General features: G+C 48.7%; 1 protein-coding gene across 6 annotated transcripts in view; it reads left to right on the forward strand.

The window, feature by feature from the left end:
- LOC147462193 (uncharacterized) overlaps positions 1–25164 on the forward strand; it is a 42112-nt gene extending 16948 nt beyond the window's left edge. For 2 of the 6 annotated variants that reach the window (XM_086509601.1, XM_086509597.1), the window contains exons 2-9: positions 21869–22288; positions 22373–22596; positions 22743–22835; positions 22948–23043; positions 23120–23185; positions 23340–23405; positions 24301–24363; positions 24467–25164. In XM_086509601.1, coding sequence (XP_086365727.1) covers positions 21871–22288; positions 22373–22596; positions 22743–22835; positions 22948–23043; positions 23120–23185; positions 23340–23405; positions 24301–24363; positions 24467–24664 — 1224 coding nt within the window. In that variant the 5' untranslated portion in view covers positions 21869–21870 and the 3' untranslated portion in view covers positions 24665–25164. Of the gene's footprint in view, positions 1–21438; positions 21675–21861; positions 22289–22372; positions 22597–22742; positions 22836–22947; positions 23044–23119; positions 23186–23339; positions 23406–24300; positions 24364–24466 lie in introns of those variants that run through there. The other 4 variants (XM_086509602.1, XM_086509599.1, XM_086509598.1 and 1 more) reach the window with 3 other exon arrangements.
- Positions 25165–25481: the final 317 nt, after the last annotated feature.

Raw genomic sequence — 25481 nt, forward strand, 5'->3', positions numbered from 1 at the left:
TGGAATTTGCCTACAACAACATGATACACTCTTCGACGGGGAAGGCGCCATTTGAGATTGTTGAAGGTGCTGGGAAGGTTCCACCCTTCCTAAGCACGAAATATAAGATTTTTGAAGTTGATGAGTATACGCACGACTTAGACACTGCTTTTGCCAAAGTCCGCAAGGCTTTGCAGAAATCTCAAGAACGACAGAAAAAGGCAGCGGATCGCCATCGTCGCGATTTGAAATTGAAGGAGGATGATTCGGTGCTCTTACGTTTTGAGAAGGCACGCCTGAGAAAGAAGAAGGGAAAGGAGAGGCTTTTTCCAAAGCTTAGTATGCAATACTACGGACCTTTCCAAATCTCCGAAAAGATCAATGATGTCTCCTTCCGACTGAAAGTGCCTGACACTTGGAGGATTCACAATGCATTTCATGTGAGTCTCTTGAAACCTTTTAAAGGTAATGTGCCTGACGATGGGGAGTCCGATGAGCAGCCCGAAGTGGAGGAAAACGAGGAGATCCTTGTTCTTGAACAGATTTTGGCACATAAGGACACAAAGAATAAGGGTAAAGTAAGAAGGCGGTTCTTGGTTAAATTCAAGAACTATCCTGCATTGGATGCGAAGTGGATGGAGGAGGAGGACCTAGCAGATACTCCTCAGATTGTGAAACTTTACCTCGAAGCTTTTGATTTAGCATAGTCTACTCCAAATGGAGCCCAGAATTCAGCTTGGCCGCAGATCTGGTGCAATGGGATGCACAAGAGGGGAGTTACTCCGCTCCTTTGTCAATAGATCCCTTGATTTTAGAATACCAGAGTCGCTGATGTCTCTTTGAGCTTCAGGGATACTGAGAGTTGACAATATTCTGCTGTATGACTTCATGAAATGGAATCCCTGAATTTGAAATTGATTTGTTCTTGACTTGTTTTAAAGTGCAGGAATTGATAGACGAAATGACTGCAGCATTTTGGTCTAATTGATCTCGAATAGACATGGTTGCAATAGGGGTTAGTCAATCGGGCATCGATGAGGTCCCGACTGGATCTAGATGCGATTGCTAGCTACATTGCCGATAAATCATGGTCTAAGATCCGAATGAATGTTGAATGTCATGTGATGTCTACTGATGTCCTGTGATGTCGTGTGATGTGACTGTCGATTGGTACATGTGCTAGATGTGTGTTCCTAGTACGTAGGTACTAACAGTTAGTGCCTGCTAAGACGGTTTATGGCCTCTGTCTGTTTTGCAGGCGTAATTAGGGCGATTACAATGCTTTCAAGAGGGGGGTATGTCACAAAGCGATGACGTGGTAGTGAAACCCTAACCCTAAAAGGTTGCAAAAACCCTAACCCTAATGTTGACATGGAAGATGTTACGTCCGAAAGGCTATCTTGTAGACGTCTCCCGGCGCGATTCGGATATGATGATATCCACTTTTCAAGTGGATCCTGCTAAAGCACAAGGATCCCCGAAGTCGGTCAAGTATATCATCGATTCTAGGAATCGAAAATCTGTTCTTGATGGTGATTTTTTGGAGAGCTCTATAATCGATGCACATTCTCCAAGATCTGTCTTTCTTCAATACCAATAACATTGGAGAGCAATACGGTGAAGTACTAGGCTGGACAAGACCCTTTTCCAAGAGGTCTTTCACTTGGTTCATAATCTCTTCGTTCTGGGCTCGGCTCACACGGTAAGATGGCCGGTTCGGTGGTGTGCTTCCGAGTATTAGATCAATGGTATGATCTTTAGGACGAGTGGGTGGTAACTCGCCTGGCAGGCCCTCTGAGAAGCAATCAGCATGAGAGTGAAGAAAATCTTGGCGTTCTTTATCAAGTTCAGACATATTTGTCCTATCCTCATCACTCAACTCTTTCATAAAGATCGAGTAAACATACAGAGTGGATTTCATTAATTTAGAAATGGCCGAAGCCGGTACACTAGGGACAGACTCGCCCTTAAGTTTTATATCGAGTACAATGGTTCTGCCCTTCTCTGTAGTCAATGTCGCTTTCCTCGCCCAATAGTCGACCACGGCGTTGTTCTTGTCAAGAGCTTCTCTCTCTCTCCCTTATCAATTTGCGTAGCAAAAAGCAATGCCCAAAAACTGAAAGCTGCCGTAAATCAGTGCCATGTCATCAGCCAGAAAACCTTCCGCAAATCGCGGGATTCTGTACAGTTGCCACGTGGCACATCCTCCGCAGTTTCTGGGCAGCCTCGCCACGTCAGCATTTCTGTCCGGCAGCTAGCAGAGAGTGTATGTGTGTGTGTTGTGGCACGCCATGTCACCAGTTTGTGACATGCAACTGCACGAACATGATTTGGGTGCTCTTCTGATTTGAGAAGGCACACCTTCGAAAATGAAAGAAAGAACAAACAAAAGAATCAGAGAAGGATTTTGGAGCAGTGATAGCTCCCGAATGAACCTGCAGTAAAAGAGAGCGAGGAGATACTCGTTCCGGAACAGACATTGGCTTTCCACGACAGGAAAGAGAAAGGTAAAGTGAACGGTGGTTCTTAGTTAAGAACCATCGAGCATTAAATGCGAAATGGATGGAGGAGGAGGACCTAGCAGATACTCCTCAGATACTGGGACTTTACCTTGATATTTTCGGTCTAAGCTTTGTCTATTCCGAAAGATTCCAGAGATCAGCAAGGATGAAATGAATCTTGTGCAGTCGGGATTGCACAAGAGGGGAGTTACTCCACTCCTTTGTCATAGATTACCTAGATATGATTAAAGTCACTGATTTTCTTTGAATTTCAGGGATACATAACAGCTGGTTAGTATTATGTTGGATGCATCGGCAAAAGCAACTTCAAACTGCCCAGAGCCTTGGACACATCTCTCCGTCTAGTGTAACTGTCAAACTTGGTGTTCTTGTCACCGGATTTGAAAACTCGCATCTTGCGGTGATGCTTGTGGCTGCCCTTCTTGAACTTGGGCTTCTCTTTAGGGTTATGTAAAGAAGTAGTAGGTGCTTTCCTCGTAGAAGAGGGTTTAGACACTGTATGAGAAGTAGTAGTATAGTCAAGAGAATCTGACGGAGAAGAGATAGATATATTTTTACTGTCATTCAGAAGAGAGAGCGTGTGCTCTTTTTCTTGGCCTTTGCTCTTGGCAGCCCAGTTGTTCCGATCCGGAGATCCCTCGTGCACTTCGGCACCTCTTTCCTTGTTTTCCTCTGACCGTTTGTTTTTTTTTTTTCCCGAGAAAAAGATCCTTCTATTAGTTAATGAGAACTGCCCGTAGGGCTACATCCACCTCTCCAAGAGAGGGCTACAACAAGAATGATGGGGAGACTCTCCCAGTGAAAAAAAGCATCATATGTACAATGAGGCTAAATCAAGAAATGGGAGGAGGGAAGAGCCACACAGGTGGACAGTAGTGCCATCTGAGCACCCCCTGGGCTATGGTGAAGAAAGGCCCAGGGCACCAGAGTCCAAGGAAAGCCTCGCGGCGCTCTCGCATGCGGTCGGAGCTACCCTGTAGTCCCTCAAGCTGTCCTCTGAGAGTATGGATCAGCTCTAGCCAAAAGTCACGAACAGTCTCTGCTGGTGGTACAGGGCGAGCCTCAAAGATGCGAAAACAGCGGCCGCCAGATGAACCAAAGGGTCAGGCCACTGATGAGCTCCCAACACTCATCTCTCTCACTGCACCACTCCTGTGGAGTAAGCTCTGTAGCAGGCTGGAGTGTAGGTCGCCCCCCCTGCATCGCTATCATCCTGCTGGTGGAAGATAGCTCAAACTGGAGTGCCGGGCCCGTGAGGGTGGACCAAGCCGTTGCCCCCCAAGTGTACTGTCGAGCCGTGGAGAGGGCAGGCATCAGCCGAAGAACTCGTAGCCACACCTGCTGGGCCGAGGGACAGTCCCAAAGACAATGCCGCTGACTCTCCACCAACTGGTCACAAGCTGCACATGTGGCCGAGAGACCACTATGTACAAGCCAGCTCCCTACTGCTGTGGCTCTGTGTGCAACCAGCCACTGAAACAAAGTGACGCGCCTCGGCTGTCTGGAGTCCCACAGCCTCTGCCAAAAGGTTGCCAAGAAATCGACTGTGAGGCCCTCCTCCTGCCAATGACGTGCTGCAACGGGGCGGGCCTCTCTCTGTGCGGCAAGTATATGACGTCCAAGCCGAACAGTGTACTGAAAGAAAGGGACTCATGGGCGGTCTACAGAAGAGAAGGGGTCCCTCCATAGCCACTCACCAGGATCCCACTGTACTCTTGCCAGTGGACAACACTCCCAAGCCCATAGCCTCCAGTGTCTAGTCTCAAGAGCTGCTGGGTCAGGGTCTATGACGCAAGTCCTCCCACAGATGCCCACAACTCGAATCCTCTGGAAACAACACTCTGCTACCTGCGGGGCCTCTACTGCAACTCGCTGTAATCGTCCCCCACTGGAGCTCAAAGAACAGGGCTGGGACAATCTCTGAGCAGGCTCTGACTGAAATGAGAACCTCCAGTCAAGTGAAGGCTCCCATCCACCTGGGTGCTACTGGCTCGAGAGGCGTGAGCCACTCAGCTGGAACTGACTCTGAGATGTCCTGACACATGCTCTGCACCCCTCTCATGCCCTACAGCTGGAGACCCTGCACCTCCTCTGACAAGCCTGTGAACTCTAGCCAGTCACCTAGAGAGCGCGCTGGACCTGTTGCAATGGGACCCCAAGAAACATGAGGCCGACTCCCAACCAAGTGGCCTCTCTGAGTGCTAACCATGGGGTTCCAGATGAGGGGATGTCGTAGGCGCTCCTCCATGCACGTCGGTTGTCTCTGCTCTAGGCCACGCCATAGGAGCTCCCAAGATCGAAGCAAACTCACAGCGAAGCGGTCCTCCAGTCTCCTGCTCAAACCAACTCGGCGCATCTCTGTAAAGATCCATCTGGTCGAAGGTTGCCAACGGCCTCCTGACTGAGGCACCCTGGCACGAAGCCTCTGCAGCAAGAACTCCTTCCAGGGCTCCTCGCCTGGAAGAAGTCCTCTGACAACGAACTTCCCAAGAAGGGCTTTGCTCTGCTGTGCTGGATCAATGATCCCAAGCCCTCCCTGAGAACAAGGAAGTGTGATGACCGACCAAGCCACCTTGGCTCGGGCAATCTGAGTGTCACGACCTGACCAAAGGAAGTTCCTGATCAGCCTCTCTACCTGGCTGATACAAGAACTCGAGAAGATCCAGCACGAAGTGATGTACCACATAGTCGCCAACAGAACCTGATTGGCAACTACTACTCTGCCAGCCAGCGAAAGGCGTGCTGAGCTCCAATGTAACAGCTTTCTCTTGGTGGACAGGAGAAGCGGAGCAATCTGCTGCTCGGGGGACAAGTCCAGGCCAACCTGACAACCCAAGTATCGAACTGCAGTCCCTGGGGGAATCCATCTAAAACCCTCTCCTGGCATCCAATTTGGCACAGGAGCACTGCCAACCGAGAAAGCCACTGTCTTTCTCCAGTTGATCAGTGCGCCCGATGCACAGCAGAAGGTCTCTAAAGCCTGCTCACATCTGTGAAGATTGGCCTCCTGGCCCTCTAAGTACAAGGCTGAGTCGTCGGCAAACTCAGCGTCCAGAAGCTCATCTCCCTGTATAGGGAGTGCTAAGCCCCTCAGATCAACCTGCTGTGACACCAAAAATCTGCTCATCGCCTCCGCATAGAACAGAAAGAGGAAGGGGGCAAGAGGACAACCCTGTCTGACCGATCGTGTGAGCATGAAACACTCACCTCTACCTCCTGCCAAAAGCACCTGACTGTGAGCCTGTCTGTACAAAGCTGACACCCCTCTGATCCAAGCATCAGAGAAGCCCATCCTGCGTAAAGTGCCCTCTAGAAAGTCCCAGTCAACTCTGTCGTATGCCTTCTCAAAATCGAGAAGAAGAATCACAAGGTCCTCCCCACGGAGCCGTGCCAAGGCAGAAGCCTCCCAAAAAGTGAAGATGTTGTCAAGGATACTGCGTTCCTTGACAAAACCTGTCTGAGTCCCATGGATAAGGCTCTCCAAAAGTGGTTGAATCCTCAAACTCAGAGCCTTGGCAAGAATTTTGTAGGCTGAGTTGAGGATGGTGATGGGGCGCCACTGTCGAATCTCATCCAAGGAGCCACCCTCCTTAGGAATGAGGTAAATCAGGCCCTCACTCATGCTATCAGGCATCACTCCTGTGTGCAAAATGTACTGAAAGGCACTGCAAAGATCTGGGCCAAGCAGGTCCCAGTACTCCAAGAAAAAGCTAGGAGTCAACCCATCCTCACGTGGACAGCTACCACGAGGAAGGGCCCTAAGAGCCGTGTGCAGCTCCTCAAGCTGAAGTGGCAGCTCTAGCCTCTGGCGCATCTCCTCTGTCACAAGACAAGGCATCTGTGCCCAAACCTGCTCCCTGCATGCATCTTGCCGCTCTGACTGGGGCTCAGCCGACAGTAACTCACGATAAAAGTCAGTAGCAACTGCACGCATATCCTCGGGCTCACAAACGATTGACCCATCAGGTCTCCTCAACTGATTGACCTTGGCATGCGAGTGCCGAGGTCTCACTGTCTCAAAGAAAGCACCTGTCACTCTGTCACCCACCTGAGTCCACTGAGATGCCTGTCGGTGAAAGGCAAACTCATGACGCCTCTCCTCTGTGCAAGCAAACTCTTGTCGAGCCTGCTGTAACTGCTCCTCCAACCATGGACTGTCTGGATGTTGCTCCTGCATCCTCTGTAGTGAAGCAATGCCTCGTCTGAGACGCTGCTCCTCCTCTCTCGCTGCAGCCCGTCGAGCCAAAGACTCCTGGAGAAAAAAATGGCTAAGCTGAGCTAGGCCTGAGGCCACTATGTCTGCAAGAAGAGCCTGGCTGTCCATGCCCTCTGTCCAGAGAGCCTCTACCCGCTCTCTGAGTGCTGAGTCCAACAAGACCCGCTCTGGGATGCGAAGCATCGTGCTCCCACTCCTCTGCCTGTCTGCCACTGTGAGGATCACGGGTGCATGGTCCGAGAAGGATGTCCCTGCCAGGATGCCCACTGATCCCCCCAAGTCACTGAAGTGATCACTAGTGTAGAAGCGATCTATCCGCGATAGATTTACTCCTCCCACTCTGCGGTCCGATCTAGAGAAAGCAAGACTCTCTGGAGGCCTCACAAAGCCAGAGTGTTGCCATGTATCCGAGACCCTCAAAGTCAAACAAAACCTCTCCCAAGCTGCTAACTCCACTCCATGCACAGTAGCATGGCTGCCTCCAATCCTGTCAGAAGGGTCCTCCAACATGTTGAAGTCCCCTCCTACACACCAATGGTCAGCCTGTGGCAAAGACTCAACAATCTGCGACCAAAACTCTGCACGAGCACTCGCCGCATTGGGCGCATAGATGTTCAGGAAGCCCACAAGGCCACCTTGAACCTGCATAGTGATCCACTGAGCCCTGCCTGGCACAATAATCCCTCTGTCCACAATGGCCTGCTGCAATGAGTCCGCAATAGTCATACATACCCCACCCTGGATACCTCCAGGTCCAAAAGCAGCTGACCAAAAGGTGTCATATTGTCCACGCAAAATCTGACCACAACGCCGAATGTGGCTCTCAGACAAATGGTGCTCCTGAAGCATGAGGAGATCAATCTCTCCACCAACAAGGCAGCGCTGAAGCTCCTGACGCAATCGGCCCCGCTGTCGCTGAAACTGGGGCCCACCTAGTCCCTGCACGTTCCACGAGACGATCCTCATGGGGAACGAGAGAGAACAGATGCTGCCGCAGCAGCAAGTCGGGATATCTTCGAGGCTGGCTTGGATGGGGAGTAATCCGCATCTGAGCGTCCTCTAGATAGGCGAGACTGCAGTGATTGCCTAGCCCAAGCCCAGGTAGAGCGAGCCGTGTGTAAAGCAACCTCCTCTGTCGAAGAGTCCTCATGAATGTATACATAGCAAGGCAAACATTGCGTATCAGCAAAAAAGTACACCACAATGTGCCTACATCCTGCTGAGTCTGGGGGTGTCACCGTAAACTTGGCCAGTGGCCACAAAGTTTGCAGCAAATCTGTAACTCCAAGTTCACCCATGTGGTGAGAGAACTCGAGAACCTGTGTATGCAACCATCCCACCACTGAGTCGAGGGACCACTCTGTCTCGGTCCTACCACAGAGGGGGAAGGAGAAACCAACTGCTGAGTCCAAGGCCTCTGCCCCCGTAGCTGCGAGGAACAAAGCGTGGACCCTGAAGCAGGCTGCCTCGTGGTCTGTTGCGGAATCGCCGAGAAAGCGAGTGAACCCGTAGTCGAAGAAATCCCAGCGGCGTCGTAGGTCAATGCTCGTCAGACCACGGGGGATGGCTCTAAGGGAAGAAGTCTGAATCTACAGAGGGGGTCGCAAGAAGGGCAGACCCTCTCTCGCTAGGCGACTTGTGGTAAAGGCGCTGCCAAGAGATCTCCTAGCCGCCGGCGAGGGACCAGTCTCCCGAGTCGACTGTGGAACTAGAGTAGGAGGGGGGGGAGAAGGAGCAGGGGGGGGCGGAGGGGAAGAGAAGCGGGGTGGGGCGGTAGAAGTAGATGGGCGAGGAGGGGAGTGGACGGGAGCAGATGGCGGGGGGGAGGATGAGGAGGAGGAGGGGAACTTTGAAGGTGGGGCAGCTGGCGAGGTTGAAGTGGAGGTGGAGGCTGGCGTAGGGGGCTCCTCCTGCTCAAGAGGGCCAAAACGGTTCCCCGTGGGAACCCACTACAACTGAGTAGGCACCTGCGTGCCACTCTGAGGGCCAGGCTGTCGCTGTGGCCCCTAGCGACGACGGCCACGGGCCTGCTGCCACCCCTTCTCCGCTGGAGCCCCAGGCTCGGAGGGTGGCTCTGAATCTGTGTGCTGCGCCGCTGGCTGTGGCTGCGGCCCAGCCTTGGCAGGCTGGGGTTGAGGCTGAGGTGTAGGTCGAGGCCTCCTCCGTGGACAGGCCTTCGCTAAGTGGCCCATCTGTCTGCAAATGAAGCACTAGTTCGGGAGACCCGAGTACTCAACACTCTATCTAAACCAACCCCCACTCACCCGAGGCAGAAGGATGGCCTTCGGGAGCGTGTGGGTATCTCTGACCAAAACTCGAACTGAGGGAATGCCAGCCGCCTTGGCAGCTACTGATGCCGCCGTGCGAGGTGACTCCAGGACAGTCCCAATGGCGGAGCCAATCCTGGAGAGAAGTGGTAGGTACTCCCTCCATAAACCCGGAAAGTAGACTGAGATGGGGATGTCTGTCTCCTCTACTAGCACGTCCGAAGTCGGGTCAAAACCATGTCGCCACTGTCGAAAGTGGGCGCGTGATGCTCGGATGGCCAGTGGACTCATAGCAATGACCTTGGAAGCCATCTCGGAGGTCTCGAACTCGATCTGGTAGTACCCCCGTCCGAGAATCTGGACATCCAAGATCTTGCCCACCTCTGCGAGAAGGCGGGCTTGGAGAAGGTCTCGCAGCTCTCCTCTGCTAGGTCGGGTGCCGAGAACCTTGCAGATGACCGAAGTCGCCTGCAATCTCTCTACCTCTGCGACAAGGCTCGCTTGCTCTGTAGGCGATAGAGCAAGTCGAATGGTGGACTCAGCGGGGTCGGGCGAGGGGGCTTCTGGCGAGTCCCTCTGTGGTGAAGCTGGAGTCTCCATCTGTGTCTATTGCTGTGGCGTAAGAAGGTGGCGACGACGGGAGGGCGGTGCAATTCGGCGCGCCAACCACTGCTCCAAAGAAATGAAACAGGTGCCGAAGGTGTCGATCTGCAGAGAGTTTGTGCGGAGGAACCCCACGGGCGGGCTAGCGGGCCAAGGCCGAGGGGGGGGGGGGGGGGGGTGTGCAACGGGCAGGTATGGATAAGGGTAGCGCGAGGGGGGGCAGCGGGGGATTGAGGCGGTAGCTGGGTTGGGGGCGAGCGGGCGGGCAGGGATAAGGGCAGCGCGAGGGGGGGCAGCAGGGGACTGAGGGCAGGCGGGGGGGGGGGGGGCGGGAGGCAGCCAGCTGAGGAGGGTAGCGTGCGCGGGGGGGGGGGGGGGGGGGGGCTGGGGGGAGGGTGGGAGCGATGGGGTTAGCACAGCAGCAGCGAGCGCACAAACTCCTCTGACCGGTTGTTACCTTTTTATTTCCGAGAAAAAGATCCTTCCATTAGTTAGTGAAGCTGCCCGTAGAGCTACAAACCACCTCTACAAGAGAGGGTGACATCAAAGACATGGGGAGACTCTCCAAGTGAGAAAACAAAAATATGTACAATGAGGCTAAATCACAAAATGGGAGGAGGGAAGAGCCACACATGTGGCCGGTAGTGCCATCTAGGCACATCCTAGTCCAAGGTAAAGAAGGGCCCTGGGCGCCAGAGACGCAGGAAAGCCTCTCTGCGCTCCCACATGCGGTCGGAGCTGCCCTTAAGTCTCTCGAATTGACCCCTGAGAGTATGGATCAACTCCAGCCAAAAGTCACGAACTGTCTCTGCCGGTGGGACAAGGCGAGCCTCGAAGATGCGGAAGCAATAGGTCTGCCAAATGAACCAAAGTGTCAGGCCACATACGAGCTCCCAACACCCCTCTCTCATTGCACCTCTCATGGTGGTTAAACTCTATAGCCGGCTGAAGTGTAGGTCGACCCCCCTGGATCACTATCATCCTGCTGGTGGAATATAGCTCAAACTGGAGCGCAGGGCCCGTGAGGGTGGACCAAGCAGCAACACCCCAAATGTACTCACGCGGTGGAAAGAGCCGGCATCAGCAGAAGAACCCGAAGCCAAACCTAGTGTGCCATGGGGCAGTCCCACAGACAGTGACGCTGACTCTCCAAAGGATGGTCACAAGCTGCACAGGCTATCGAAAGGCCACTATGTACCAGCCACCTCCCCACTGCTGTAGCTCTGTGTGCAACTGCACTGGAACAAAGTGACTCACCTCGGCTTTCTGGAGTCCCACAACCGCACCCAAAAGCCTGACAAGAACTTAGCTGTGAGACCCTCCTCCTGCCAATGAAGTGCTACAACAAGACGAGCCTCTCTCCGTGCTACGAGTATGTGACGCCCCAGTCGAACAGTGTACTGAAAGAAAGCGATCCCAGGGTGGTCGGCTAAAGAGAAGGTGTCACAAACGGGAGCGCATAACAATATAAAATACATTCGGATAAATAGGATTTATCACTCATTACTGAAGCCAGAGGATATAGAAAGAAATAGATAGAGAGAGAGATAGAGAGTGAGAAGATCTACACAGTATTGGGGACCAGAAGATGGGCTGGTCCCCCCCCGTAATAGTATCTTTATTACTGAGGAGAAGTCTATACAAGCACTTGAATCAAACGTATTACCACGTTCGTTCTAGAATAAGACTTGATGGTTCGTGGAAGCCTCAGCTTCCGATTCCTAGGGCGAAACCCTATTCCAAGGAACTTCCGTTCCAAATCCTCAAGAACTAAGGTTCTCGCCTCTGGATCTCACCTTCCAGACTCAGGGCATGGCATCCCTGCAACTCTCTTTTCCCACTCTATTTCCAGAGTCCTCTTCCCGCAGAACAACTCTGCTTTCCCAGGTGCGAAGTCCTTACTTGGGAATCTCAACTTCCGGATCACAACTCGAGAGACTACCTCTCTCCGATCCGTGGATCTACTTGGGTACGAAACCCTTGGGCTGATCTGGCTCTAGTTCCTCAGAGCGCTTTTCTCCTACAGAGGCTCATGCCTTCCTCTGCTCCCACTCCCTCACTAAGAGGAAGTACACCTGCAAACAAATACTTGGAGATCATAACATGAAAATCGTTACCTTCAAAGTCTCGACGCTCGAAACGCAACTCGGTTCTCGAAAAGCAATTCCCCGGAAGAGATTTCTACGTAGAAAATCCTCTCTTCCAATCCTACCCACAAAAGAGGCGTGTTCTCGTGTTCCTTCTCGTAAATCAGCCCCGTCTATGACGTTTATGAGCTGAAAACAGAGAAAAACAGCAGCTTGTCGCGATGAAAACACGCTCCGTAGGGTTGGGATGTGTCACGTGACACATAGACTTCCTCGCGGGAAAGCATCTGCTTCCTGAAAGGCAATCCCGCTTTCTCAAAAAGTATTTGTTTTTCCTCAAAGTTTCCTCTGAACCCATCTTCATTCAAGTGCTTGCTTTTCCTTATGCACAATTCCAACACAGTTCGGAATTTCCTCTCAACTATGGATATCCCCTTTTCGATGCACCCATCACCCACCTTGTGACGCATCAGGAATACCCATCACCTAGTCCTTTCCTACCGAACTTACGGTACAATCTCCTTCGCGATGCTCTATGTCACCCATCCTATGACGCATGAGAGATGTCCGTTCCCGGATGGTCGGATACTTCTTCCAATGTGACGCATCAGAAGTATCCATTCCTGGTGGCCTTACAGATATTCCCGTTTTGAGTGCTCCAGTCATTACTTTGAATGACGCACTAGGAATACTCTGTACTCGGATGTCTCCAGTGAGAAAAACTCTCTCACTTAAAATTCCAATAATTCATTTAGAATTATTTTTCTTGGTGTTCCAAGTGAGAAAACCCTCTCACTTATAAATCCAATAATTCATTTAGAATTATTTTCCTGTTAGATAAAGCCAATTTAGCAATAGAAGGGTCTCTCCAAAACCACTCTCTAGGGTCCCATTGCACTCGTGCTAGAGGGCAGCTCTCCCAATCCCAAAGCCTCCAGTGGATTGTCTCAACTTTCAAGAATTGCTGGGTCAGGATCTATGACACAAGTCCTCCCACAGATGCCCACTACTCGTATGCTCTGAAAAAAACACTCTGCAACTTGTGGACCCTCTACTGAGACTCTGTGTAGTCGACCCTCGCCCTGGATCTCAAAGAACATGGAGGGTACGGACTCTGAGCAAGTGCGAATTGCAATGAGGACCTCCAGTCGCATGAAGGACCCCATCCATCTGGGAGTTGTTGTCTCTAGAGGAGTGAGCCACTCAGCTGGTAAGGCCTCTGTGACGTCCTGGCACATGCTCTGCATGTCACAAAACGGGAGCGTACACGAGCACTTAGAAAATCTGAAAATTATAATACTTTGCAAACATGAGAGAAGGGAGAAGATCGACACAGTATTGGGGACCAAAAGATGGGCTGGTCCCCCCCCGTTAAGAGTATTCTTTTATTCAGGGAGAATTCTTATACAAGCACGAGAACCCGAGGAAACCCCTCCGTTCTGTAACCTTAGACCCGAAGGTCGTGCTTTCCCGTAAAGGGCTTGGGCACAAGGCCGTTCCTTCCCGTAAGGGACTTAGGCGCGAAGCCGTACTTTCCCGTAAGGGACTTAGGCGTGAAGCCGTACTTTCCGTGAAGGGCCTTCCCGTAAGACGGGAGATTCCTACAAAACAAACCACACAAAGCAACAATTCTCAATGCGTATCAACACCTTATACATGTCGCTCCTTGCTCAGAGAATCGACCTCCGTACTTAGTCGTCACGCGAACACTTGCAACTTCCGTCGCCAGTCTCTACTCCAGAATCCCAGCGCTACCACTTTCTGCTGCTCTCGGCTTGTTGAAAACTGGAACGCTGGCTTACCCTTTTATAGGGTTTGGCACCCGGCGGGAACCGTCCCGAATGGAATAGGGAAACTCATTCTCTCCACGATGTAGCTTTCCCCAAATGGTGGAGAAATCTGGATCATTCGGATACAAATCTGGTAGTGCTTCTAATTCGGATACAAATCAAGCCACACATATGGCTTGATGGTGGTAGAGATAACCGTCCCGAATGGAATAGGGAAACTCATTCTCTCCACGATGTAGCTTTCCCCAAATGGTGGAGAAATCTGGATCATTCGGATACAAATCTGGTAGTGCTTCTAATTCTTGGTGATACACCGAAGTGATAGCGTTCACCCTTGGCCGCCTAGACAATGCGTCCGCGACCACATTCTTACTCCCAGCCGTGTGAAGGATCTGGAAGTGAAACATAGACAAAAAGTTTGCCCATCTCATCTGCTTTTCAGATAGTTTCTTTTGCGTAAGAAAATACCGCAAACTCTGGTGATCAGTCTTGATCAGAAAATCCGCTCCTAGAAGATAGTGCTTCCAGTTGGATAAGGCGTGAATCGCAGTCGTGAGTTCCTTTTCGTAGATTGATGCATGCAACTCTGCATCCTTAAGCCGTCTGCTTTCGTAGGCCACTGCATGGCCTTCCTGGTTTAACACTGCTCCGATGCAATCGCCTGAAGCGTCGTAGTGAACCTCAAATGGTTTCCTTAAGTCAGGCACTATCAAAATAGGTCCATGGCTTAGCAAGTACTTGAGCCGATCAAAAGCTCCTTGTTGTCTCGATCCCCATCTGAAAGGAATCTTCTTCTTTGTCAAATCATGAAGTGGTCTTGCTACATGAGCAAATCCTCGGACAAACCTTCGATAATACGAACATAATCCCAGGAAACTACGTACATCATGTACCGTAGTGGGAATAGGCCAATCTTCTACCACTCGGATCTTGGCAGGATCCATACTCACTTGATTGTGAGAGACTATATGGCCGAGATAGTGTATCTCTGAGAGAAAGAACTCGCTCTTCTTTGCATTCACATGCAACTCATGCTTTCGCAATTCTTGAAACACTAAGTCCAAGTGCTTCTGATGTTCCTCTTTTGACTTAGAGAAGATGAGCATGTCGTCAAAGAATACTCCCGTAAAAGCTCGATACGGGCTGAAAATGCGGTCCATCATGCGATTGAACGTCGCAGGAGCATTAGTCAAGCCGAAAGGCATTACCAAAAATTCATATAGTCCAAAGGTTGTGCGGAAAGCAGTCTTATGGACATCCTCAGGGGCGATCCGTATCTGGTGATACCCACTCTTTAAGTCTATGCGACTAAAGACACTTGCACCCTGCAACTTATCAAGTATATCATCAATCCGAGGGATCGGAAAGCGATTCTTGACTGTGATCTTGTTTAAAGACCTAAAGTCTATGCACATTCGAAACGTGCCATCTTTCTTCTGCACCAGTAGAACTGGAGAACAGTAGGGTGAAGCACTTGGCCGTACTAACCCTTTCTCTAGAAGCTCGTTGACTTGCTTCAAAATTTCCTCTTGCTGAGCAAGACTTACCCGATAAGGGGGTTGATTGGGAGGCGAGCTACCCGGTATGAGATCTATGCGGTGATCTTCCGGGCGTACCGGAGGGAGTTCATCAGGAAGTGTTTCCGTGAAACTATCTTTGTACTTTTCAATAAATTGAAGACGCTTAATTTCCAGACTAGAGAGAGAGTCCCTACTAGTTTTATCCTTCTCACGTGCAAGAATCAAGTAAGCAGAAACACACTTCTTCATTTCTTTCTTAATGGAGATATGGCTTACAATTGGGAACTGCTAATCTCCTGCATCAGCATGAATCTTTATTTTCTTACCCCCATGATCAAAAGTGAGGGTCTTTTCCACATAATCGGGAATAGGTGTCATGTGGAAGTGCCATGGCATACCCAAGATGATATCACATCCCTCGATGGGTGCCATCAAAAATGATTCGCGGTCCTTGTACTCGCCAATCCGAAGATTGAGCTGTCCTTGCACGGGAGGTGCATTGGTTGTCAACCCCTCGAATGCCGATCCGGATGTAATCGGTGTGCCAAGCTGAGCCGGTGTGAGGCACAATCGTTCCGCAGTATCCAGGGAGATGAAGTTATCCGTGGATCCTGGATCATAAAGAATCAGTACTCGCTGGTTGTTCAAAGACCCCCAGCCCTTCAGAAGTTGACGCTTCCCTTTCTCCGTTTCTGTGTTTCCTTGAACATCTGGAATTGAGTTCGAGCTTGGTGGTGCGGGTTCCTTCCTTGCTTTCTCTTGCCTCGTAGAGGCTTGCTCTTGCCGTTGCTGCTTTAGCGGGAATCCGGTTTCATATGTCCTTTCTCGCCAGAGTGGAAGCATCTTCCTTCCTCTCTGAAAGTTTGAGAAAGATACTTAGTTCGCTTGCCATTGCCCTCTGGCTTCTTAGGGTGATCATCCTCCCTAGATGGAGGACGTTTTCTTCCTTGGCTCCCATGTCATCGTAGACCCCTCTTTGTCTTGCACGATAAGTGCTTTGCTCCATTTTTCTGGGCGTCCCAGTTGAGTGCAAATCCTCAGCAATGATTGTTGACTCCATCATCCTTTGAAGAGTATCATGCGGATACACCTTCATACTCTTTCGAAGCTGCGGTTGGAGACCCGCTTCGAACTTTCTTTTCTTTTCCTCGTCAGCAATCCTCATGAAGGGAGTGACCTTCAGAAGAACCGACCAATACTTGTCTACATAAGTCGTTACTCTTTCATGTTCCTTTTGGGCAAGCCAGTCCCATTCCTTCCGTATGTCCTCCTCGAAGTCAGGTGGAAGAAATTGTTCATAAAATTCAGATTTGAAGCTCTCTCAAGTTCTGGCCTGAGAACCTTCCAGAATCTTGGCTAACCACCAATTACTTGCCGTTTCCTTGAGGTGCATCTCCACATGGCGTAATTTGGATCTTTCTGTGAAGTTCCCATTGGTAAAGGCGACTTCAAACTGTCTGATGAAGGACAGTTCTTTGCAGATGTCTCTCCGTCCGTTGTAAGTTTCGAACTTGATGTCCTTGTCGCCCGATTTGAAGACTCTCATGCGATGTTGAGACTTGTGACCATGCTTCTTGAATCGAGGCTTATCTTTAGGTTGATGTAGGGTAGTGGCAGTAGTAGCGGCTTCCTTCTTCTGACGAGATGATCGAGAAGTAGAAGTATAATCAGGAGAGTAAGATGAAGATGAGATAGAGATGTCCTTGCTCTCGTCTAGCAAAGAGAGCGCTTTTTCCTGGCCTTTCCTTGAAGTAGGCCGTTCATTCCGATCCGAAGATCCTTTGTGCACCTCGGCACGTTCTTCTTCTCTTGCCTCCTGTGGTCTCACGCCAACAGTGTTGTCTGGATGCTTGGTTGCATCAGTTCCATTCGTTTTCTTCATTCCACCCAAAAGCTTTTGGACGTCTGGCAACAATAAGATTTGTTGCAAATCCGCAAGCTGAGCTTGCACTTGTTGAAGCTCCTCTTCAACGCTTCTCCCTTGGCCCGACATGGTTCTTCCCGTTCTTCCCGGAATCGTCCTTCTTTGCAGAGAAAGAGAGGAGTCCGAGCTCTGATACCACTGTCACAAAACGGGAGCGTACACGAGCACTTCGAAAATCTGAAAATTATAATACTTTGCAAACATGAGAGAAGGGAGAAGATCGACATAGTATTGGGGACCAGAAGATGGGCTAGTCCCCCCCCCCGTTAAGAGTATTCTTTTATTCAGGGAGAATTCTTATACAAGCACGAGAACCCGAGGAAACCCCTCCGTTCTGTAACCTTAGACCCGAAGGTCGTGCTTTCCCGTAAAGGGCTTGGGCACAAGGCCGTTCCTTCCCGTAAGGGACTTAGGCGCGAAGCCGTACTTCCGTGAAGGGCCTTCCCGTAAGACGGGAGATTGCTGCAAAACAAACCACACAAAGCAACAATTCTCAATGCGTATCAACACCTAATACCTGTCGCTCCTTGCTCGGAGAATCAACCTCTGTACTTAGTCGTCACGCGAACACTTGCAACTTCCGTCGCCAGTCTCTACTCCAGAGTCCCAGCGCTACCGCTGCTCCCTGCTTGTTGAAAACTGGAACGCTGGCTTACCCTTTTATAGGGTCTGGCACCCGGTGGGAATAGAGGCCCAAAAAGCAGAGCCTTGCACCCGTCACCCATCATGTGACGCATCAGGGGCACTCGTAACCCGGCCCTTTCCACCGAACTTACGGAAACTCCTTCGCGATGTTTACCGTCACCCATCAAATGACACATCAGAGTTTGTTCGTTCTTGATGGCAGTTCCTATAGCTACAATCTTTTTACAGTTCTTAGTGCACATAATAAGATATCCTAAAAAAAGAGATTAATCATTAAAAATAAGAAAAATAGTCCAATTAGCAACAGTGCACCCCTCTCATGCCTTGGAGCTGGATGCTCTATACCTCCTCTGGCAAACCTGAAAACTGAAGCCAGTCGCCTAGAGTGCGTGCTAGACCCACTCCATGGGACCACATAGTAGCCAACAACACCTGGTTGGCCACTACAACTCTGCCTGCCAAAGAGAGCGGTGCTGAACTCAAAGTGTAGCAACTTCCTCTTGATGGACTGGAGGAGAGTAGTCTGCTGCTCATAAGATAAGTCCAGGCCAACCTGACAGCCCAAGTAGCGAACTGCAGTCCCTGGGAGAATCCATCTGAAACCCTCACCTGGCAACCACTCAAGTGTAGGAGCATTGTCAACACAGAAAGCAATTGTCTTCCGGTTGTTACCTTTGACAATGTTTTTCTGACATCCATCGGCATCCTTCTCTTGGGGCTTCTTGAGACCGTCCAAGCATAGTTACCCGGAATGCGGAACGGGAACGGCGACGGGATCCCCGCGGAACGGGGGAACGGCTAGGGGTTCGGAACGGGAACAGCGCGGAACGGGAGGTATAAAAAACACCCAAATAGTGCATTTTTTAGCTTCTTGTGTTTAAATACAAGGAGTATTAGAGTGCTTTGACTCTAATACTCACAAAAAACTCGTTTTGAAGACCATTCAATCTTGCTATGAAAAGGACTCTAATACTCACAAAAAACTCGTTTTGAAGACCATTCAATCTTGCTATGAAAAGGACTCTAATACTCACAAAAAACTCGTTTTGAAGACCATTCAATCTTGCTATGACTAGATGATGTGAGAGAGAGAGAGAGAGAGAGAGAGAGAGAGGGAGAGACTCGAGAGAGTGAGAGGGAGAGGGAGAGATTTGAGAGAGTGGGAGGGAGAGGAAGAGAGCTTGAAGGCTTAAAGCCTTGAGCCTTGAGAGAGTGAGTCTTGAGAGGGAGAGAGGGAGAGAGCTTGAGCCTTGAGGATTAGCTTGTGGAGAGAAAGGGGGAAGGGGGCGCATTTTATGAGTCCTTGAGGCCTTGCACACTTCAAAAAGAAGCCCAAACATTTACTTCAATTTTTTCAATTTTTGCCAAATTTGTTTGTAGCCGTTGGCCGTTCCAGGGGCATTCCGGAACGTTTTGGGGGCGTTCGGAACGTTCCGGAACGGCCGTTCCGGTTTGCACTGGCCACCCGGAACGTCAAACGTTTCGGGACGTTTCGGAACGTTCGGGAAGGGAACTGCCCCCCCAGAACGCCGGAACGGGGGCTAGGGGGCGTTCCCCGGTAACTATGCGTCCAAGGCCTTCTGGACATCTAGCAGAGTAAGGAGGTGTTGCAACTCTGCAAGTTGAGCTCGTACTTGTTGAAGTTCTTCTTCAATGGTTCTCCCTTGACTCATCATGGATCTTCTCATATCTTCTTAGAATCGTCCTCCTTTGCGAGAAAGAGAGGAGACCTTTCTCTGATACCACTATCACAAACTAGAGCGCACACAGACAATTAATAGGCTGAAAATAAACAGAATCTGACACAGAGAGAGAAGATCGACACAGTATTGGGAACCAGAAGATGGCGGGTCCCCCTCCTTATAGAGAATCTTTAGCAATGGGGAGAATCATTTACAAGCACAGGAACCGGAAGGAACCCCTTTGCTCTAGATCTCAGACTCGATGGTAGTTTCCTTCTCGCTCGGGAACTCAAGAGACTAGCTCTCTGCTCAGTAACCTTCCGGCTTGCTCTCAGAGATCTCAGACTCGATGGTAGTTTCCTTCTCGCTCAGGAACTCAAGAGACTAGCTCTCTGCTCAGTAACCTTCCGGCTTGCTCTCAGAGAACAGGAGCTCTGCAAACCGTCTTGGATTTTGTTCGAATTTCCTCGAGCATAGGCCGAAGCCTCCTTGCTCCATTCTCAGAGTAAGAGTATTTGCAAAACATGAACACAATAGCAAACACTAGTAGAACTCATATACAAGTCGTCAGATGTTGCTCCAGCACAAAAAGCAACCTCCGATCGCAACCATGAACTTGTGGTGCTGTCGTGGTAGAATTTCCTAGTGCCTTCGCCAGTAGGGGCACCCTGAATCTGGGTCTTCAGATGCCCCAAGTGGGGGCACTAGCTCTGCTTCTATAGGCCCTGCAGGCCCGTCAAGAATAGGGAGCGGGGGGGCTGAAAATCAAGAGGGTTGCTGGCTGCCTGCTGAGAATAGCCAGAAGGGGGCGATTCAGCTAATTTTAGCTAGGTGGATGGGGTGCCTAGACTCTAGAGAGCATTTGGAGTGCACGCCAAGAAAGGGAAGAGAGAGGTCGATCTTGCTGCCAGAATTAGCAGAAGAGTGAGTGCCCAGATTTTGCAGCTATATCCAGGGCTAGAAAAATACATTTTTCCTAACCAATCAAAATAAGGGGAAACTTGAAATTCTCCCGGTTTTTAGGTCAAAATTTGAAGCTTTTGCCGGTAATTACGCTAAAACTTGTGTAAATTTGCCGGTTTTCGTAAAGGCAAGCTCAAAATCTAACTGGGATTTTGTAATTTCAGCCGGTTAAAATACACTAGACCTCGGTTTTTTTCTAACACTGGCTATATCTGCAGGTTGGAGTGGGCGGCCAGGCAATTTTTTAAAATGATTTGAACGTGTTCAAAACTTATGAGCTGAAAAAAATGATTGCACAAACACAGCCCAGGCGTCCTTGGATGCAATCTCTTGCACAGATGCAATGCAGACATAAGACTCCATTCCGGGAAAGCATCTGCTTTCCTGTAAAGCATTCAAAAAGCAACCTGCTTTTCATAAAGCATATGCATTTCTTCAAGCTGTGAGAATCCATCTTCATTCATGTGCTTGCATCTTACGCATAACTTTTACTCCGTTCGAATTTCCTCCTCCTCCTTGGACCATGGAATATTGCCTAACCGATGCTCCCACCACTCATCTCGTGACGCATCGGGAATATCCATTACCCGGCCTCTCTCACCGAACTTATGGAACAACTCCTTTGTGATGCTTATGGCTTTCTCAATCTTGTAGATCTATAGCTCCTAACTTAAGAGTTTTCATGTCCACAAATTTAAATAGTTCTAATTTCATCAAATAGAAATGACTCTGAAAAAAAGACAATAGTCCTAATTTCATTAAAAAGAATTAACTCTGAAAAAAAGAAAATAGTCAATTTAGCAACAATAAGAGGAATCAAGTACATCCATATTATAGTCTGCAGTGGGTATCGATGGCATGGAGGCAGAAAACAATACTTAACTGGAATGAAAATGCATTTGGAAGCCTTTAGGACTCTTAAAAGCTATGATTACAAAAGGATTCATTACATGAGATGGAAACAGTTATAATTAGGTAGGGGTGAGCTCACTCCTTGGAGAGAGCGTGATACGGAATTCTCTAATGATTGCTTTTCCGCCTCCTTTTACGACACACTTGCCCTTCTTCCTTCTTTGACTTTAGCCAACTCTGCTGGTCTGTTTGTGAGCTGTAGTGGTGTCAACTCATCGACTATCCTTGTGTTCCTTGGAGGGAATTTTTCTGCATCGTTACTGTTATTATTTCGAATCTATCCGTGTAGACAACCTCTGCATGTGTGCCTTGTACAGTCTCTAACTCTAGGTATTTTCGATTTCAGAACTCCATGACCCATTGTTGTGGGCCCAATGCCCTTGAATCTCATAGTAAGGAGTGCACTTGCAGATGCAATACCCCTCTCTTTCCCTTTTGTTTGCAGAGCCAACAGATGGGTTACTCCAATTCAATTCATACTTTTGCAGCCTATTTTGAAATGAGCTTAACTTTTATGGATTTTTGCAATGAGCAGTGTCAATGCTCATCGCTTTACTTTCCAAGGTAACTAGGTTTGGCCATTAAAAGAGTCTAGAGCAGCATTGTCGTATGTCACTTCTATGCCATTTTTGTTTCACTTGGACTTCCATTGCAACTTGCAAAAGTTCTTTAGCAACGTCATCTTAGTGCAATCTCGTTGGTAATAATTGATAGAGCATGTGGAAGGGTCCTTAATCTGAGGTTCTGACTGATGGCAGCTATGGATGAATTGACTGACGGTTCAATGGCTGCATCTTGGCCAGATGTTGGGAAGCTTCACTGTAATCGAAACCAGCTTCCCATGTCAACAAGTGCTATGCACACGCTTGCTCACCAAGGTCTCTTTGAGCATCAAAGTGTTCTCTTCAAATCTGGCATTCCTGGTTGTTCTGGTTCCTCTGTCGAGAAACAAGGGTTGACTACAGAAGAATTTACTTCATCAAGTCTTCTGGGGGCTAACTATAGCACTGTGCAGCATTATCAGTCTGAGAGTTCACCATTGGCAGCCCATTTGAAACGTGACCTACGAATAGAGAGTGTAGACTCCTGTATGAGACAAACACAAACTAATGGCCTCATTCAACCACTCCACGAATTTCCAGAAGTCCCTCGTGATATGCTGCAGAAACTTCTACCAGGTAAGGTGTCCTCTAAATGTTACTGAATCAAGGTCACTCTTGTTAGCCCCTTTTTTCCATTCTTCCTACTTATTTTCGGGGCAGGGTCTGTGAAGCTTCCAAAACTCGAGAGATCCCCATCATTTGGCAGCAGTGGTAGTGAGAAGCCCCCTTGTCAGGATATTTCTTGTAGGTATCTATCAGCTGTGCCGCTGCCAAATGGAGGTGGAATCTTTTCATCATCATTTTCTTCAGGAGTTTTCAATGCAAACCCTACCCATCTGTCAGTGGGGGGACACTATTTTGCAAAAGGACCTTGGATTGATGAAGTAAGTGTGCAAAGGTATCAAAGCAAGACAAGGAAGAGGGACAAGATCGTTGTGCATTGAACATTGTTAGTGACGCTTGTGCGATGCTGGCTTTAGTTTAACTCATGGATATGGTGTCACATTTTCAGCTTCATTGGTATGTGTAGGCCCATAACGATCCTTTAGAGAGAAGGTTTCATTTGTCAGAGCAAGCTCATGGACGGCAGATCAGATCCATCTCTCAGCACTCACCCATACAGGTTCTTATGTCCCTTTGGTTGCGTATTTGTTGAGTGCCGTGTTATGAGGTTCTTATCAATAAGCTATCTGTCGTATCGTTATCTGCTATTTACTATTGTATGTGGTCAGCAGTCTCATGGTGTGGCAGCCTCGGTTCCTGGAGCAGCTAGGCCTCGCACAAGAGCTCGCCGTGGCCAAGCCACAGATCCACATAGCATTGCGGAAAGGGTATGCATAGCTATTATTTGCTTGTAAATAGTATGCGAGCTACTGCACCGAGTGTTGAACTGTCCATGTATGGTAGAAACGACGGGAGAGAATTACAAATGCAATGAAGGAGTTACACGAGCTTGTTCCAACTTTAAACAAGGTGAACAAAAACTATGAGTGCCTATGCAGTAGATAGTTTGAATGTAAAAAGTTTAATGCAGCGCAGAGCTGCTCAGGATGGAGTGTGATAAATATTTTTAATACTTGCCAAGGTGGTTGTACACATGAATGTTGCTTTTGTGTAAAACATGCAGGCAGATAGGATTGCTTTCGTGGAGGATGTTATTGAGTATGTCAAGTTTTTACAATTGCAGACAAAGGTTCTCTCTCTCTCTCTCTCTCTCTCTCTCTCTCTCTCTCTCTCTCTCTCTCTCTCTCTCATTATTACATAAGAGTCAGAACGTCTGTTACAAAATGCGGACGCAACCAATAATAAAGATGCAACAAAAGGTGAAAGCCCCCCTCAAAATAGCCTTGTAATACAAGGCAATAATGAAGATACAACCATACATGCAAGAACCCCTCAAGATAAACGTGCAATACAAAGCTGAGGGGCAAAACCTGAGGCTCAGTACAAGAGTAATACTTAATACAAGTGGAGAGAAGAAGATTTACAATTTCACCACAGAAATCTGCCCAGGACATTGTTAGCCAGCAAGCAGTGCAGCACCGTGAGAAAACATCCACATGTGAAACTCTCCAGACTAACCAGTGGGGAACCACCTGGACAGCACAGAGACCGTATTGAGGATCTTGAGTATGCTTGCAAGCAAACACCAGCTCTAAGGGCCTCCAACCATCAGTGACTTTCAAAGAAACCAGTAAACGCTATTGTCCCAAACAAAGAGATGTCCCTTCCAGACCAAAACTGGTGACGGCAAGAGAGCATTGATCAGGAGACTGGTTTGGCGGTGCGATGGGAGGTCAGCACGACAGATAAGCATGGAGGACAGATTTGACACACTCAAGCTCTCTCTCCCTCTCCAAGAAAATGTGCTAATTTTTCTGTGAGCCAAGTGTGGTAGATGGTTAGCCCATTCTCTTTGGAGGATGATGTCTTGAGTTGTAGGCTCATTGGATAGATCAGTATGGTCTCTTGGATTGTTTCTACAATGTTAAGATGTTTGTCAAAGCTTGTTTTTCATGTTTCATGAAATGATGGCTTGGTTGGTTGACAAAAATGGTTATGGAGTGGATGCTTTGTGTGCGTTCCAGGTATTCATTATGAGCAGGCTGGGCAATCCAGGTGCTTCTCTTGTTGCAGAGACAGCTGCACAGGTCATACAGACATCTATTACTTGTTAAATTTGGTAGGAGAAAAAGCAAAATATTCTTTTAGCTCCGAATCCAGTCAAGCTGAATGCTCTTCTGTAATTCACAGGGGCAAGATGGACCTGAAGCTGCAGCACGTGATTTGCAAGACTATAGTCTTGACACTGTAGAAGAAGAAATTGCTCAGCTGCTGGAGGAGGACATGGGTGGAGCATTGCGATCGCTACAAAGCAAAGGACTGTGCATGATGCCCATCTCGTTGGCAGCAGTAATGCCGCCAATTCATGATTCTAAGCAACCAACTTGACTTGCAAATTCAAGCACCTGATTTTTCTTTTACAACCAGTACACCCACATATACAAAAGCCCATTGAATAAGGGCTGAAATGTCTTTAAGAAAAGGTCATTCATAGCATGAATGTGAGTATGGTAATGCCCGACAAAATCAGAGGAGAATGGCAAAGGTTCTGTCAGTCTAATGGGTTTCAGCGGCAGAGCTGCAGTTTTCCCTTAAAAGAAAATAAACCCAGCATAGAGAAATTAACAATACCAAGATTTTCTATAATAGAACATCTAGAGATGGAGATGCCAGAGTGACATCGCTCTGCCGCAAAGAGCTCAAAAAAGCTAGTGAACTTAATGGAAGGTCTTGAACATAAGCGACGGTTAGCAAAGTGGGCTTCTTAATGTATGAAATAGCAAGATGTGTGTGAAGTTAGAAATTTAGAGTTATTTGATTGTACACAGAGGCAAGAGTTTAAGAGGGTAACTTTTGACAATATTAATTGAACTTATCAATATTAGCTACAGATTGCATAAAGTCACAAGATCAGAGAGACATGAAAAATTTGTATGATAGCAGAGGTGTAAGTAGTTGTTCCTTAAACCTCTCTTTGAAGTGTTATTGGCAAGAAAGCAATCGACTCTTCCCTTTCTTAAAGGACAATGTGGAGTAAATTTGAGTTAGAACTTGCATCAAATGCCATAGTATATTTCCACTATTTCTTGTTTGGTTTATCAAAGAATGTTTTAGACATACTGTCATGAGTGTCAAAGCAAGACTTCATGCTTTAGCTTTATATTGTCAAGGCAAACAATATGCCTAACATAAGGTAAGATCTATT

This window comes from Adiantum capillus-veneris, chromosome 3 (assembly GCF_014529385.1).
Source record: "Adiantum capillus-veneris isolate H3 chromosome 3, ASM1452938v2, whole genome shotgun sequence".
Classification (NCBI taxonomy): domain Eukaryota; kingdom Viridiplantae; phylum Streptophyta; class Polypodiopsida; order Polypodiales; family Pteridaceae; genus Adiantum; species Adiantum capillus-veneris.